The sequence below is a fragment of the Suricata suricatta genome, chromosome 2 (genome assembly GCF_006229205.1).
Source record: "Suricata suricatta isolate VVHF042 chromosome 2, meerkat_22Aug2017_6uvM2_HiC, whole genome shotgun sequence".
Classification (NCBI taxonomy): Eukaryota; Metazoa; Chordata; class Mammalia; order Carnivora; family Herpestidae; genus Suricata; species Suricata suricatta.
The window spans coordinates 15,822,129-15,839,429 of record NC_043701.1 but is presented as its reverse complement, the minus strand read 5'-3'; the positions used below and the strand labels follow the sequence as shown (position 1 = coordinate 15,839,429).

The 17,301-nt window shown below is 40.2% G+C and overlaps 1 protein-coding gene across 1 annotated transcript in view; it reads right to left on the bottom strand.

The window, feature by feature from the left end:
• Positions 1-17,301, bottom strand: part of DGKI (diacylglycerol kinase iota) — a 286,356-nt gene that overhangs the window by 84,628 nt on the left and 184,427 nt on the right. The window contains exon 22 of the mRNA XM_029922877.1: positions 15,082-15,126. Coding sequence (XP_029778737.1) covers positions 15,082-15,126 — 45 coding nt within the window. The remainder of the gene's footprint in view (positions 1-15,081; positions 15,127-17,301) is intronic.

Below are 17,301 nucleotides of genomic sequence, written 5' to 3'. Positions count from 1 at the left end.
GCCTTTAGTATCCTCTGCCTCCAACTAGCACTTAATCATTTTGGCCCACCCTCCAGAAGGTTGACTTCTGATGAATCCTTCTTCAAAAGTTCCCCTCCAAGAGATCACCAGGGCTATCATCCTTCCTTAATTCTTAATTCTATGGTCAGTTCCAAGCTTCCTGGAAATCTCTGAAGCTTTTATTTCTTACTAGGAATTAAGGCCACAGCAGAGGAACAGACTAGGGAACTGGCATATTGAAAACAGAAGAGATGATCTCTTTATGATTCTGAACTTTCAAACACTAAAAATTTCCCCTAAGAGAAACTCTGTCAATGATAATTTAAAAATCAAAAGCACATTCTAGTTTACAAGACATGATTTGGAGCCTTCTTATCCCTGGCTCATTATGAAATTGAAATCACTGACAGAAATAGGACAAATGAGGAGGGAGTTAGATCTCTGTGGGGAAGGCACTGGGAGTTTGACCCACATTAGGATTTGAGATGATCAAATATAGGGAGGATCCCTGGGGTGCAGGCAGGTGTGAATGAACTTGTGTGCACAGAGCAGGACGGGAGAAGGAAATAGGAGTAACACGAGGAACAATAAGAGAACCAATAAGAGGTTGCATTGATTTCTTTGGTGTTTTGATCAATGGTCCCCAAGGGCTTACTTGATCTGCAGGCAAAGCCTATGCTTAGATCAGTGGTTCTCAAACTGTGAGCTGCGGAACAGCAGCAGCCGCTGGAAACGGGCGAAACACAGATTCCCTGGCACCACCCACAGTTACAGAAGCCCTGTGAGTGGAAGGTGGCAATTTTCCGGGTGAAACTGCTATAGTCTAAAGGTTTAAAAGCATGGGTCTAACAAGAGGGATCCATTTAATTATTACAAACTTGGGTATATTGAATTTTTAATATGAATGAATTCTGCAAATTAAATTAATACTTGATAAAGAAAAAAGAAACTGGTCTCAGATATAGTACCAAAATGTATATTTATATACATAGAAGTGATATACCTATGGATACAGAGATATTTATCTCTTTTCCAAACTGGCTTTGTCACCCTGCTGATTGCCCCAAATGAAATCTTGACACCGCTCAATACTTATTTATACGAGAATTATGCTTAACATTTTGAGAATTACATTTTGACATGTGATATATTGTTTTCAAGAAACATAAAGTTCTTAATATATTTTTGTAGAACATGCAAAGTTACCAACATGTCAGTTTGGTGTGAATGTGTAATGAGCCAAAAAATTTAAATGTGGTTTGAAATACTTAGTGACAACTATGAAAGCTACTAAGCAAAGATATTAAACAGAAGCATGGCTGTCTTCTCTAGAAATAAATGCAGCTTCGACACCAAGGACAGTTTCCGAAATTGGATGTCAAATGTGCTACAGGGAGTAACACACACACAAAATCAAATTTCCCTCGGCCAAAATCTACTCTGAAAGCACACAGAAATGAGTGATTCATCATCTTAAACACCTAACGATGGATAATGTTATTGCTGGAGTATTCCAATTAGAGAAGAGCAGACAATTATTTAGTGTAGGTTAATAAAATGCAGATTGGTATATTGCCTCAGCCATGTGACTGGCTTACCACAAAGTGGTGAAGTAATCTTGGTACAATTGTGCACCTTTTTAGGTAGGAATGTCTCTGTGTTGAGAGTTTTATACACATGCTTAACTATTTATTTTGTATATTTTCTGTTTATTTCTTTTCTCTATACCTTGATTCACAAGCATCAGCTACAACTCAAATTCCTTAAAGAGATTTTATTTAAAGAGAATATTTCCAGTTTGCCCTGGGAAAACATTGACTGCCACAGAATAGAGATCTTTAAAATACTTAAAATGGGTTCAACTGGATCTTCAAGTAAATTCAACATTCCTTAACTCCCTGAAATTTTATGCTAAATTCAGTGTGTCTATGTGTATGTGCATTTTCCACTGCTTTCTATAGATAATCAAAGTGATCTGGAATCCCAAGAATCTCATGAAAAAAATGTCATTCAAAAATAATTGGATATTTTCCTGGTCATCTGCAGATTAAACTACAGCCTAAATATTTCAAACTTAGAAGGCGGTTAGAGGTGTTCAGAGGAGCCCCAACTTCTTGGACATAGCTCCCCTGAACTAGGTTTGCATCCCCTCCCTCGTTTACAAAGATCTTTCAACCTTGTTCCTAAAAAACAAAATAAAAAAACCAAAAAACAAATTGTGAGCTCTTAGAGAGACAATTAGTAATATAAAAAGAAGTCCTATGTTAAAAGACATCTGAACTCCAAAGTAAAAATGCAATTATTATCTGCCTCAATCTGGGAGGGATTTATAATGCAATGCAATTAAACTACCTATTTCAAAATTTTACATGACAAAAAGATAATATAAAAGCCGGCAAGCCTCAACAAAAATTTCCCCTTGGATCTGTAGAGATGCAGATTAAAGAATCTCACTTGATTACAATCCTAAAAGTTGGAGATTACCTGAAATCGGTGTCAAAATGATACTTCAATGTGGCAGATGAACAAAATTCAAGCATACTCACAATCTACACCAGCAATCTTTATAACAAAGAATTCCAGCTACTCAGCACCACTGAGTGCTAGGACATCAAAAAGATCGGAGGGGAAACAGGAGGAAAAGAGCAGGCTAGGGACAGGAAATGTGGTGGTTGAGGCTGCTGTACTCCACTTGAGTCGAAAAACTGAGCAAAAAACTACTTGTAGTGAGAAAGTCCGCTTTGGAAAACTGGTCTTGTGTGAACATATGTGTTCCGATACAAGTTTATTCGTGGACACTGAAATTTAATTTCTGCTCATTTGTACAAATCATAAAATGTTCTTTTGGGTTTTTCCAGGCATGTAAGTGTCTAAAAAAACCATTCTTAGTTTACAGGCCGTACAAAAGAAAAACAGGCAGCGGGCTGGATTTGGGACTCAAGGCGTAGTTTTTCAGACCTGGGGTTTCAATCATTATAAGACTGCTCGTTGTGTAAATATCTTACATTTAGATTTAATGGAAATGGTTTTCCTTGACACGTTCATTTTTATCTGACCTTGTGAATTATGTCACTGCTGCCCCATGCATGGTTGCTATGGGTGAAAATTTTGTAAGTGGAACTCAGGAAGGAGAGGTACCTAAGGGAAGGAAACTCCTTATGCTGAATCGCATCCAGGGAGTACTGGGGAGTTTTTCACTGGTCACCCATTAGTAATAAAATCCCAAAGAGCGCAGTAGATAATCACACTATAAATTCTTAATACCAAAAAGTTAAGCCAACCAGCATAGCAGTGGGGTGGAAAACTGTCATTTTTGTAGGATGACGTCATCAGACTAAGAAATAAGATGACAAAAGTGTTTCTGTGCTGGAGTTGTTTAGGAAAGGTAGATCTATGAGTGAGAAGGACTTAACAGTGTAATTGATGGCACATACATGATCCAGCCCCAAATAGCAAGCCCAGAGGCAGTGGAATTCTGGAGGCCAAGAGCACCAGCCTGTGCACAAGACAATCCTGGGACTTACTGACTGTGAGATTTCCTATCTACGCTGTACCTTGGATACCTCATTTGTAAGACGGCTACCCAAGTATCTATTGTAAAGAGTTCCTCTGAGGAACAGATGGAAGGATTTGTGAAATGCTTACCCTACTGGCCAGTACATTTTGATAAGCTGATACTATGCTACGGAAGTAATACTGGGGAATCAGGGATTTTTTGTTTAACTTAAAAAACAATTCTGACCTTTAATCACCTTTGGGACTCCTGGAACATAGACCACATTTCAGACAAGATCATTCAGATGATGCTACACCAGCACAAAACTGTTTTTTCCCTAAATGTATTTATGCTCAGAATGTCGATTTCCAAGAACAGAAATGGGACAGATTTGTATGAGTGGACACACAAAAAAGAATGACATCAAACGAGGGTTGAAATCATGCCATTTTAGTCTGCTGCTTGCTGGGCTTTTATTCATCAGCCACCAGCACCTCTTTTCACAGTATTAGAAGCTCTAAATGGTCTTAAATACACCGTATCATCTTCTACCCTGAATGTCTTCTGTCACCAACAGCAATACTTTTCAGAACACTTCAGTTTACCGCCCTCGCCATTCAGTAATATTCCCCATTTAGTCGTAACTGTGTCTGATACTCGCTTAGTCTCACCAAAATTGTTACCTTTTCTGTGGCTGATATGGATTGTCAGGGGTCACCCGGCTATACATTAGTTTTATTCCTTTGACACAATTACATTCAATCTTTTCAGTTTGTATTTATTAAAGCTAATGAAGTGCAAGGCATGTGATTTGAGGGTCACAAAGACAACAAAGCCTGGACCATTTCTTCCAAGCGTGCCCACTGTACTGAGAACCAGACTGGGTAACCCCAAGTTACTTTCTTATTTCAGTTTTTAGAGTAGCTATATGTCTGCATCGCCAGATTCCAACATCTTTTTTTCAAGCCATGGCTACTTTAATTATGCTTTTTTTTCCCTTGATACTGTCAGAAGGCACTGATTTGGGGAAAAGGATTTTGAGTTGTCTACTCTAACAACTGGAGCCTGGTAATAAAGACCACAGAAGATATTAGCAGCTGGGCAGCAAATGGAAGGCTCGGCTCACATTTAAGAAGGCCCTTTCCTGTCAGGTCTGAAATGTGGGGCTAACAGACTTTGGTCCTAGGTAGTCACAAGGTTGATAAAAGCTAAGACGAGCGAGAGGCACAATCCTGAATCATACCAGCCACTTACACAGTTGCCATGATGTCACGCAGAGCAGAAGGCTGTTGACTCTTGCTCTCCTTCATTGCTTCCTGCTACTTTAAGTTTTCCACCTACTGTCCCCACCCTGACTCATCTCCCTTGCCTGTCATTAAAGGATATGAAACAGTAATCTCAACCAGCTGTCAACTCCTCAGCGAGTGGCCATTTGGTGACTCGTAAACTTTCCTTCCTTTCCTCCTTTTACACTATGCTCTGTTTTCACTGCTGAATTTTCCATCAACATAACTCTCCTCCTGTATTCCTTGGTGGTTCTGCACTGAATCAACTCTAGGCCACCAGTCTTTTTATGTTGTTGCATCTACTTAATAGTCTATATTTGGAAAACTTCCCTTTGAAGTCCACGTACGGTAGAGATTACATCAAATTCACAGAACGATCCCTCTTGGTTTTGGGGTTACCTGGCCACTCCACAGAGTTCATTTAGGAATACGAGGCTACCGCCTTGTTTAGTAGGTTGATCTTAAGCCACGTTCTTATGGCATATCCCTTCTATCATTGAGAAGGCTGTATCATCTAGCCCCTACCTCTCCTGCCGTCTATCTCCACTATTCTTTTAAAAACATTTTTTTAAATATTTATTTTTGAGAGAAAGATAGAATGTGAGCAGGGGAGGGGCAGAGAGAGATGGAGACACAGAATCCAAAACAGGCTCCAGGCTCTGAGCTGTCAGCACAGAACCCAACCCAGGGCTCAAACACACAAACTGTGAGATCATGACCTGAACCCAAGTCAGAGACTTAACCGACTGAGCCCCCCAGGCACCCCTATCCCCACTACGCTTCTTGAACTCCCTCTCCAGTACCTCAGAGTTAGCCATACTCTGACATTTAAGTAAGTTCTCAGGAGTACCTAGCTATTTAGTGGTGCAATACAAACGCAGGCCTCTTCTACGCCACCGGTCATGTTCTTACATACTTAGTTTTATGGATTCTAGAGGAATTAGAACTATTAGGGGCTTTGAAGGATGGGAGGAATTTATTCATGTCAAGCTTGATAGAAGTTGTTTTTTTGACTCAGCTCAAGCAAAAACATAAAGAAAGCAAAAGCTAGAATGATCTTAATGGTTATGAAAACCTTCCTTTGACTGTGACATTCAAGGATTTTTCATAGTTTCAGCTTTCATTAACTGTCAAACTAATCTGTTTTTCTTATCAGAGTTCACTGCCTGGTAACTCAGGATTTTTCCTTCCTCAAATTCCCTGGTCACATTGCTTGGGCACTTTCCATCCCATGTTTCCAGATGCTTAAGAATCTCACAGAAATACGGCAATCAATGAGAACAACAGTGAACCACAGTTCAGAGAAGAGAAACTGAAACAAGATTCACGTAAAGGACATTATGACTACATAGTGTACGAGAAGTTTGGTGTTCCTGGTTGCAATTCTCCACTCCACACAAGTGACTGATATTAACAGGTTGTTTAGCATGTGACACGATTACCACTTCTTTTACAAGCTCAGATCAGGTCATTATCACTTCCGAGCCTGGAGCCTGCTTTGGATTCTATGTCTCCATCGCTCTCTGCCCCTCCCCGACTCACGCTCTGTCTCTCTGTCTCTCTCAAAAATAAACAAAGATTTAAAAAAATCTTTTTTAAAATGTTTTTAATTTATTTTTGAGAGACAGAGAGAGTGCGAGCAGGGGAGGGTCAGAGGGAGAGAGGGAGACACAGAATCTGAAGCAGGCTCCAGGCTCTGAGCAAGCTGTCAGCACAGAGCCCAATGCAAGGCTTGAACGGACAAACCGTGAGATCATGACCTGAGCCGAAGCCAGCCACTCAACCGAATGAGCCACCCAGGTGCTTCTAAAAAAATCTTTTTAAAAAGAGTAGTGTGGATAGATGGCAGGAGAGGTAGACAGGGGCTAGATTAGATAGCCTTCTCAATGATAGAAGGGATATGCCATAAGAACGTGGCTTAAGATCAACCTACTAAATGAGGATTATTTTCCAATCTTCACGACTATGCTTACTGCAACTTTGTTTAGAAAAACAATAGAAAGAACTGTATATAACCTAAATTTCTATCCAGAGGCACAGGGTTAATATATACCATGTAATAGATTCGAAGTTTTAAAAACTGAGTTAGAGCTTCATTTATTAGCAAAACATAATCTCCATGGTCTATTACTATTAAAAATAAGTACAAAGAATGCAAATCCATTTTTATCAAAAAGAAAAAACCAAATACGTATCCGTGTAAGTCTGTGTGTCTAAGTTTGCATCTAAGTTTGCAAAAAGGAACCAAAAGGTACACACTAGAATGTGGTCCTAAAGTCTACATTCAATGGAGACTTAAAAACCAAAGAGAAGTCTAGAATTATACACAATTGGAAAATTAAGATAAGCCAAGATCATAAAATCTGTCAGACTTCACTACTCAAGTAGCTAATGGAAACCAAGAGAAATACCTTGAGGACATTAGTATCAAAGACCAATGCCTATGTGGATAGATTAAACTTGGAGCAGGAAGAAAGAGATTATTGAAAAAGAATTCACAGTAACTTAAAGTCAGGGTCCATAAACTTCCTCCTACACTGACATTCCTACCTACTGATGGACCACATAGGAAACTAGGTGACCAGGTTTCAGGTAATTTCTACATCTTGTCTATCTACACCCCTTTCTCTCCTACTCAAAAAAAGAGAATCAAAGCACAGGTGATAGTATAGAGGTAATATTGAATTTGAAATAATTTTGTTTGAAATAACTGGCATTGCTAACACATTGTGGATGATGTATCTCATATCGGGTCAACAGCTCACTGGATCCTCACACTGGGCCTGGCACATGGGTAAAGCAGGTGGCCCTGGCATTAGAGAATCCTGGATTTAGGGGCAGAAGGAGGGTGGCCAGCCGTGCAGTGTGGGCTAAGTCAGACTGGAGTTGAAAAGAGGAACTCAGAAAAACAAAACTGTAGCTCACAGGAGGGCCACTATTGGCCCCGAGGGCAGACCTTAGCTTCACGCACCCTCTAGGGTGAATGCAACAACATCCACAGGACCACACGAGAGAGCCACGGAGATGTCTGCTTTGTGAATGCTGCACGTGAAAATAAATGTGAAGAGACTTAATTTCTGAGAGAAGCAAAAACAAGCTTAAAAACATGCACCTTTCGGAAGCAGTCCACCTGGCAGCAGATACTTAAGAAATGCAGTTGTGTGAAAGCAGCTACCTGCAGGAGAGCCTCACATAATTAACTGCACTGTGCCACTCCCTGTGACACTGACGCCTGCGGTGCCAACTCAGGGCGCCTGGTCTCCCCAGTCCTCTCAAAGGACATAATCAAATCTGCGATTCATCAGAGGGATTAGATACTTGCCCATGTTGTGTTCTATTTTTCTTCATATAAATGGTGTGATTTAGAGGAATGCAACTGTCCTTGTCTTGTAACGAAGGCTGAGTCATGTAACCTCGGACACAGCACGCTCCTCTCTATTTTAAGTGTAATAATCTTCTAAAATTGTCTGCTCTGTATATAAATAATATTAACAGATTCATTTCAAAAATCTCTAATAATATAAATGTTTTTAAGTATATGCTAATGGGGCGCCTGAGTGGCTCAGTCAGTTGAGCGTCTGTCTGGCTTCGGCTCAGGTCATGATCTCACAGTTTGTGGGTTCGAGCCCCGCATCAGGCTCTGTGCTGACAGCCAGTTCAGAGCCTGGAGCCTGTCTTTGGATTCTGTGTCTCCCTCTCTCTCTCTCTCTCTGACCCACCCCTGCTCACACTGTCTCTTTTTCTCAAAAATAAATAAAAAACATAAAAAAAGATTTAAAAAATAAATAAATGCTAATGGAAGCCAGTTTCTCTTGTTAAAAATAGAGCCACATGCACAAAAGCAAACCTGTTATTTCTCATATATATATATTTTTTGAAAGTCGACTGGCATCAATTACATGTAATTTATAAGGAAATTATCTGAACCACTACTTGGCACACATATGCCAAACCTGCCCTTAATTTACATTCAATTACTCACAACTGATGCACACATCATTTAATGAAGGCACAGCATCCCCATTACACACTCCAGTAGGTAATTCAATTAAGCAGCGTTCACTTCGCATTTAACCATACTGCCACTGTGAATGAAATTGTTTTTTCCTTTCGTAAGACTTAGGGAAGATGTAAGAGGCAAAGAGGCAAAACAGAAGTCCCTTTGGGTTGGGAATCCCTGCTTTAATCAGTAATATCCAATCAATAACCATTTTACTTTTAAATTGATCATCTTCCTGTCCAACGCATCTATTCATCATCAAGTTGCATAAACATCTCTCTTCATCCTTGGTGAATGGATCCGTGAGGGATAGTCACAAATATATGTTTATACATCTCTGTCCAACTATAATCCCAATTAATAGGCTTGCCACTATTATTATCTTTCAACACTCTTTCTCCTCAGGGTGTCTGGGTGGCTCCGATTCTTGATTTAAGCTCAGGTCGTGATCTCGTGGTTTGTGGGTTAGAGCCCCGCTTTGGGCTCTGTGCTGACAGCTCAGAGAATTCTCCTTCTTCTTCTCTCTCTACCCCTCCCCCACTCATTCTCTCTCAAAATAAATTTAAAAAAAATAAAAAATAAGCAACTCTTCCTCCTCAAACCTACTTTACTATAACTCCTACAGCAGCAGAGATAGAAAGGGGCTTCCCATTTCCAAAAGCAGCTTTGAAAAATGAAGAAATAATGATGGTGTAGTGGAAGATGAAAATGAGAGATATTCAACCATTTTTAAGAGTCCTTTTGGGTGAGAAAGTCCTCTATTCACCACAGCTACCATGTGCCTGTGTTATTAACAGTATTGCCTTCACGCAACAGACCTGGCCCCAGGCAAGTCTTATTTTAATTCCTCATTCGATCCATTTCTGACAGCTTTGATCTGGCTTGAGGGAACAATACTAAGTTCCTACCTAACCCCTGTCCTTCTGGAAGACAAGATAAATTAATTCCCAGGTTGAATCCTTCAAACTGTTTTAACCCATCTATTGAAAGACTTCTAAAATCCAGAAAATGAATCAGGGAGAAAGAGGCTTCAGAGAGAGAGATGAATGAGAATAGTCAATATGAAGAGCGGAGAAAGAGATCCAGCATTTGTGGGCAAACAGCTCTCTGACGGCATATACAGATCCATCTCCCAGAAGATCAGGTAGTTACATAAAGTGGGGGGATAGGACCAGAGAACGAACAAATTGATACGGACTCAGATCTGACCAAGAGTTTCTATTTATGGAAGTGAAAGACATTTCTGAAGGATGAAAAAACTTTCCAAAAATGTTATACCTATTCTGAAATATTCCAGCCATTCTAGTGTTAGTTTTAAGGAAATGAATTCTTTTTAAAAATATTCTAGATTTTTTAAATGTTTCTTTATTCTTGAGAGAGAGAGAGAGAGAAAGAGAAAGGGAGGGAAAGGGAATAAGCAGAGGAGGGGCAGAGAGAGAGGGAGACACAGAATCTGAAGCAGGCTCCAGTCTCTGAGACATTAGCACAGAGCCTGATGTTGGGGCTCGAACTCCCAAACCATGAGATCATGACCTGAGCTGAAGTTAGACTTTTAAACCACTGAGCCACCCAGCTGCCCCTAAGTAAATTATTCTTAACAAGAATCACCTGGATGGATTCCTTTTTTGCAGCTGCTATTGAATCCTATTGGAGTTTTTTACAGCTCAAATTGTTAGCTCATAATATTCTGGAAAGCATGCTCCTGTGGACCAACTACATCAGGACCTCATGGAGCACAACCCGGGGGAAGTAGGAAGCTCAGTGTCTATAAAAAACCCTAACAGCTCCTGGTTCCACTACCCATGGTTCTCTGTTTATTCTTCACTGCCGTATCCACAGATGCCTCTGTTCTCCTGCACTATTTTTTCTCTTCCTGCTCCTTTTTCTTTTCCTCTCCTCATTTGGGACTTACATCTGCCTGTGGTCCCCAGTCATGTCCTGAGAGCCATCAGAACAACTCAGGGCTTTGCAAGGCTCTCACTGCTGACAGCAGGGGAAACAGATTAACTCCTTGCTGTGGGGAGGGCTGTCTTGTGCACTGTGGCATGTTTAGCTGCACCCCCGGCCTTTTCTCAACAGACCCCAGCAGCACCACCTCTCCTAGCTGGGACATACAGAAATGTCCACACTGTCACATGTCCCATAGAAAGGAGCAAACCCTCCCCGTTGGTGAGAATCACTAGAACAGTTGTATCTGCTTGTACTCCTTCCCTTGATGATATTGGGGTTTAAATGGGGTACATGAAGACCAGAGGGGGAGCAGGGAAGGAATTATCTCATAGTTAGGTGGCCTTAAGAGGCATTTCTATCAAATAGATGGGCAGAGTTCAATTTCTCTATGACTTCTACTTTATCTGGAAGCTCAGGGATATCCTGAATCTGCCAGCACCGTGCACTTGGGTCGTCTAACTTATGAGTTACAGGTTACAAGAGATGCCACTAAGGTGGAGGGGCCTTTGTATTTGAACCTCAGAGACAGTGTAGGCACGGATTTTCAGCAGGCTATAAATATCCAACACATTCCTTATAACCCATAATGCCTTGTTAGGTTAATACGAAGTGTCATTTTTGAGCCTTAGTGCTTTGTTGGCAATTCGCTCTGAATTTAGTAAAAGAAGAAACCAAAGTGACGACATGCTTAAACGGCTCGGAACTGCCATAGGCTCACTAATAAGGTGACCCGGACACTCCTACACCTTTCTAAATGCTGTGTTTTCTCTTGAGTTGTCCCTAGCCTTAGAAAACAGCTAAAATGCCAACTGCCAATTAGTGAGCTGGCAGGAATTTCTGAACTTGTTTTTTTATTTAACTTACTTGTATTTATTCATTCCGTCACAATTAATTCTCCAAGTTTACTTGGCACCATCTCATACACAAGGAACTCCATCTCAAAGCATTTAAGACACTTTGCTGTCAGTGTTTCTAACAGGTCTTTCTCTTACATCTGCCCCCTAACCCCCCTGCCAAGACAGACTATGGAGTCTGATGATCTTACACTCTGTAGGAAACAAAGATTTAGGGCACCTGGGCGGTTTAGTTGGCTAAGCATCCAACTCTTGGTTTTGGCTCAGGTCATGATCTCATGATTTCATGAGTTCAAGCCCTGCATCAGGCTCTGGGCTGGCAGCACAGAGCCTGCTTGGGATTCTGTGTCTCCCTTACTCTCTGCCCCTCTCCCACTTACACTGTTTCTGTCTCTCTCAAAATAAACTTAAAAAAAAATTTTTTTTTAAAAAGGGAAATTAATATTACCTGTCAGTTTAATAATTTCCTGCCAGTTGGTTTGGTCACTTTCTTCTTAAAACTAATAGCACCTTGGGGTGCCTGGGTGGCTCACTGGTTGGGGGTCAGAGTACCTTGATCCTGACTCAGGTTGTGATCTCATGGTCATGGGATCAAGTCCCAAAAAGGGCTCTGAGCTGACAGCATGGACCCTGCTTGGGATTCTCTCCCTCTGTCCTTCCCCACTTGCACTCTCTCTCTGCCTCAAAATAAATAAACATTAAAAAAAATAGCTAACAGCACCTCTTTCCCATGGTTCCTCTACACATCCTCAAAAGTACTTTAGAATTCAGTCTCCTTCATCTCAGCCTCTCAACAGCAATGACACAATTCACTGCTTCCTCCTTTTCTGAAACACATTTCACTCTTGGCTTTCATGATAACCCCTTGTCCTTGATCTCTGGCTCTCCTGCTGCTCATCTCAATTTCCACAACGCTGCTTGACTGCTGCTTCTCTTTAACTTGTGCTCTTCTTGACACATTAGTACACCGTGTTAGGATTTCTAGCCCTCTTCTTTATCTAAACTCTCCCTGGGTGCTTTTCTCCAGCCTCACAGTTTAAATACCATCCATTTCCTAAGGACGTGCAAATTTCTATCCCCAGGCCTGAATTTTTTGAGCTTTAAAATTCATATATCTAATTTTCTACACACCAAAATCTCTTGGATCCAATAGACATAACAAAATTAGTGTGGCCAAAACAGAACTCTCTATTCACCACCGTCTAACTCACTCCTCCTCCTCCCTTCTGCCCAAGACCCCAACAGAACGTGAACGTTTATCTTCCCCCAACTCCTTACCTCAACCAGCTCTCCTTTGTTCCACTCAGGAAATTTCCTCACCACCCTCTCTCTCCTGTCTGGCCACGTTAATCCAGTCACCCTCGGGTAAGCTTCCTGTTCAGTGAGCAGATCTCGGGCTTCCCTTGATCTCTTTTTTCCACTCCTCCCTTAAATACCCAAAGGCCCCGTTTTTTACAATTCTGCAAAAGGGGCGTGGGCATGTAATACTCCAGACACTCATGTTTGGTCACTGCACTGGCTAGACTCTATGGTCAGTGCATAAAACCATCTGAAGTGACATTTATAATACAACAGTTTTGACACCCAAGTTTGACTTGACTGGAAGTAAACAAAAACATAGCAAGCTTTTGATATAGTCAATAAATACCACTAATTCTTCTGCATGTTTTTGTTACCAAACAATAAAGGAAGCAAATACCCTTCTCCTATTGTACAGTCCCAACCATCTCCTGATCTGTGCGCAAACACAAACTAACATGGTGTTGAGAAAACACGGTACAAAATATCCACCTATCAAAACCCACACAGCAAAATAACTGTATCAAATAAGCTAGAATAATAAATAGTATTGGGTTCATAAAACTAGTTAGAATAAATATGTAAAATGTCTTAATAAAAATGCAAAGACGCAAAACATCCAGGAGAAAAGAGTACAAACTCTTTAAAAACATAGGCAAACAAGATTCGCAAAATCTTATGGGTAACGGGTCAATATTTAAAGAGTAGAGATCAGTCCTAGACTCTAAAAGTACTAAGCTTTGGAAAATAAAATGAAACTGAAATAGTAGCTTTAGGTGAATATGCAAGTAGCTAATAGGAGGAATGTTGCGCTCTATCTAAAAATAAAGTGGAAATTTGCCCTTTTATGGTTGATAAAAAGCAGTCTCAGAACTACAGTGTATTTTCTCAATGTAAACACACCCTCAGTGAATTCCTATCCCTTTAATTGCAGCCAGATGGAAGAAAGGACTCTTGAATAGTGGGGTACTTTGTTTGAAACTTAAACCTAAAAACAAGAATACAAGGCTATTTCTGTCATTGAGCATCAGGAAATAGGCTGCCTTATATATATACTGAGGGTATATATACACTGGCAGGTGGAAAATCTTCCTAGCTGTTACAAGGTATACAGTTTTTAATAATTGTTTTTTATACAAAAAGATGTTCAGGTGCAAATTTCAGGTATAGCATAAAAGAAACCAAAAACAAATGTGAGGTGCTCAACCAGGATTCACAGATTTAGACATCTTTATACACCTGTCCTCCACATGGAGGTATGGAAGGGTCTAGGGCAAGGTATTTGGAGGGAGTCTTGGCGTGCTCTCACTCCCACGCATCCTCCAGCAGGGAAAGGGACTGGCCTCTCAGAGAAAAGGACTTTACTGGGACCACTCAGAACTTCGAGTTGTGTCCCCTGTAGTCTGAGGAACACTGCAGCCCGGGATCTGAACCTTTCTGAGAAATCTAATTTGTAGGAGGATGGCTGGGGAGGCCTGTGCAGCAGAGCAGGGGCGGGGAAGGAGGGAGGGGACTGCCCTTCCAGAAACAGTTGGGGCAAAGGATATCTGAGTGTTCTCCTGTGGACTTGATGTGGATCACGAGACAGGCAGGCTGGGTTTCTTAGATCCTGCCCAGAAGACCAGGATGCACCAGTCAGACTGCATTTTAGAACATTTGCTTGATGGTTGTGGGAAACAGAGAACTCACTTTCCTGGATGTGAAGAAGACACATGCAGCCCTGGTTGCTAATGGCAGCCATCTTGGACACGGAAACATCTAGTTCAGAGGTGAAATTGACAGAAAGGAGAGAACAGAGCAGAAAGACCAGCAGAAAAAATGGAGCATGAAGCACGGCCAAACAGTACATTAAATCCACCCTTGATTTGAACTTTTTTGCTGATGTGAACCAATAGACTCTTTCCCCATCAAGCTAGTGTGAACTGAGTTTCTAAAATTTGTCATTAATCATTAAAAGCACTTCATTTTATAATCTTTTCTAAATGATCTGGGAGAAAGTCCACAATCCAAAATTGTGCTTTACTAGGATTGTCCAAAACCAGGAAAATGTAAAAGAATCAGAATATCCACTTTACTTGGTTCTTAGAGTAAACTTGATCCCTAGGGAAGATGTGGCCTCTAATCCAAATGAAGCATTGACTGAAAAGATGGACCTTCTTTTTTGGGGGCAAAAAAACCACCCCAATTATGTGTTACCTGATAATGAACTCTCTGGGAGCCAGAAGAAACGGACTGCAGGTCCTAATAAGAAAATGGAAAAAAAAAATCCATACCTTAAAATTAGTTTGAACAAGGTGCCTCCAATACTCTATCAACTGAATGCCCAATTTAATATTAAACTCAGCTAGACAGTATCTAACTCTTCCAAATTCATCAAGGTTAAACAAAGAAGACAATGCCCCAAATAACAAAAGCTACCAAGCTGGACTGAGAGAAGAAAGGCCATTTAGCTACTAAAATCTATAAATTTTAAATAGTGTTTAGAAGTGAGTGATATAATACCAAGGATCAAGAAGACCAAAAGTAAAAAAATAGACAATTTTAATAAAAGGAGGTCATATTTAATTTGTACCTGAACTTTTGGCTTATAAAGAAAGTCTCTAAAATCCCTTTAAGTACTTAGAAAGAATTTACTTATCTTAGACCAAATACAAACTGTCATAGTAATTGTGTTTATACCGAGAAGTACTTGGCAGACATGGGTTTTCATGCACGGCAAAGAGAAAATCACTGGCCACCTCTGCGTTATTACGAAGTGCAAATTAATAGGGTTGAAATTAATGAGGCTTTGCTGGCAGATTCTGAGAGTCTGACTCCCTTTATAAAGTGTTATAACTAAGTTGTCACCGTGGTCAAGTCCTGAAGGTGTCTTTGTTAATGAGTGCAGTGATTCTATTTACAGATGTCAGCAACCCTGAGTTCCTTTGTCCCATACCTGCTTCCCACGGGGCTTTACCAACTTACTCTCTGTGCCCAACTTAGTTTTAAAATTCCTCTTTGAGTTCATTCTTTGTTTTTTTAAAGCTTACTTTTAGCTGAATATTGGTATTATAAGCATGCTAATAAGTTAGTTTTCAATAAGGTCAATCCATCAGTCATATAGTTTGCTACTGTGAAATCTTAAATTGCCTATGAGTTTAAAAAAAAAGGTTTGGTATCATTTATGATTGGCTTTTTTATTGCGGGTTTTTGGAGTGAGGTTTCACAATAACAAAAAAATCATTATTTTAAAAAATGAGACACTGTGTGTTCAGAAATATTGATTTGGGCCTGAGTCACATACTACAAAGTCCACAAATTTTAACATGTTCAAGTTTTCCTTGGTAAAATCGGCTGAATGAAACCACAAGGGTAAAATGTGTTGACTTTTCTTCTCACCCATATCAGTACTCAAAATTTGGTATCTACATCAAAATATATTGTGTTCACAATTCCATCTCTATCCTTAAAAATGGTGAAGAAAAAAATTAATAATTTTTCACCTTACTCTAAGCTCTCTACCTGAATTTATTTCCACCAAGAGAAATAGAATCTAATAGTCAAAGCTAAATGGCTACAATTTGAAGGGATTTTAAGTTCTATATGTCTTCCTTATTTCTGATATTTACTTATGTAGAATGTGTCATCAAGAAGGTAGTTGTTCATCTTGTGGTATCTATCATAATTACCCAATAGCTTTAAAAACACAAATGTCTGGACCACATCCAGAAAATAAATGATGTAATGTGCATCTTTCATCAAAAAACAATGAAAGAAGTGATGGTTTATGCTTTTTGTCATTTGTAAAATAAAGACAGGGAATCCTCCCCCTCAGAGTTTTGCAAAAACAATAATTGACCACTGCAGTGATGGCTCTGGGCTCCTGGCTTTGCTGGTGCAGTTCGAATTCAGGAGGATGCCATTTATGAGGTCTCCTCCATTGTCCTTCTCCATGGTAAGCCAGATTGAGGGAGAGAATTGAGTATTCCTCTGTGTTCTGGTACAAATTTCCATTAAGTATGGAAGGTTTTTCTTTCCTGTAGAAGTCACAGTTTTCAAAAATGTAGCGATCTCTGATAGAAGTCTGTGCTAGATACAAAACATTAAACCACCTTACTCTCTGTTTCCCTTCATTATTTATCAGGGCCCTTTGAAATTCAATATAGCTCAAAAAATACAGGTATGCAGTCTGGTGGGAAGACAAGGCTTCCAAGCTATAGTTGTGGGTCACACCAGAGCAACCTCCTTTTCCATTTCAATCACCTGAGGAGGGAAGACAGCAGTTGGGGTCCAGGGAGAGAGATGATGCGGCCGATGCTTAAAAGACAAGGACGCCACATTTCCATTTCCTCCTCCAATGCATCATTTCAGAAGTAAATGTATATGGTTGGGAATTGCTTACAGAAATGGAAAACTGAAAATAAATAGTTGGCTGAA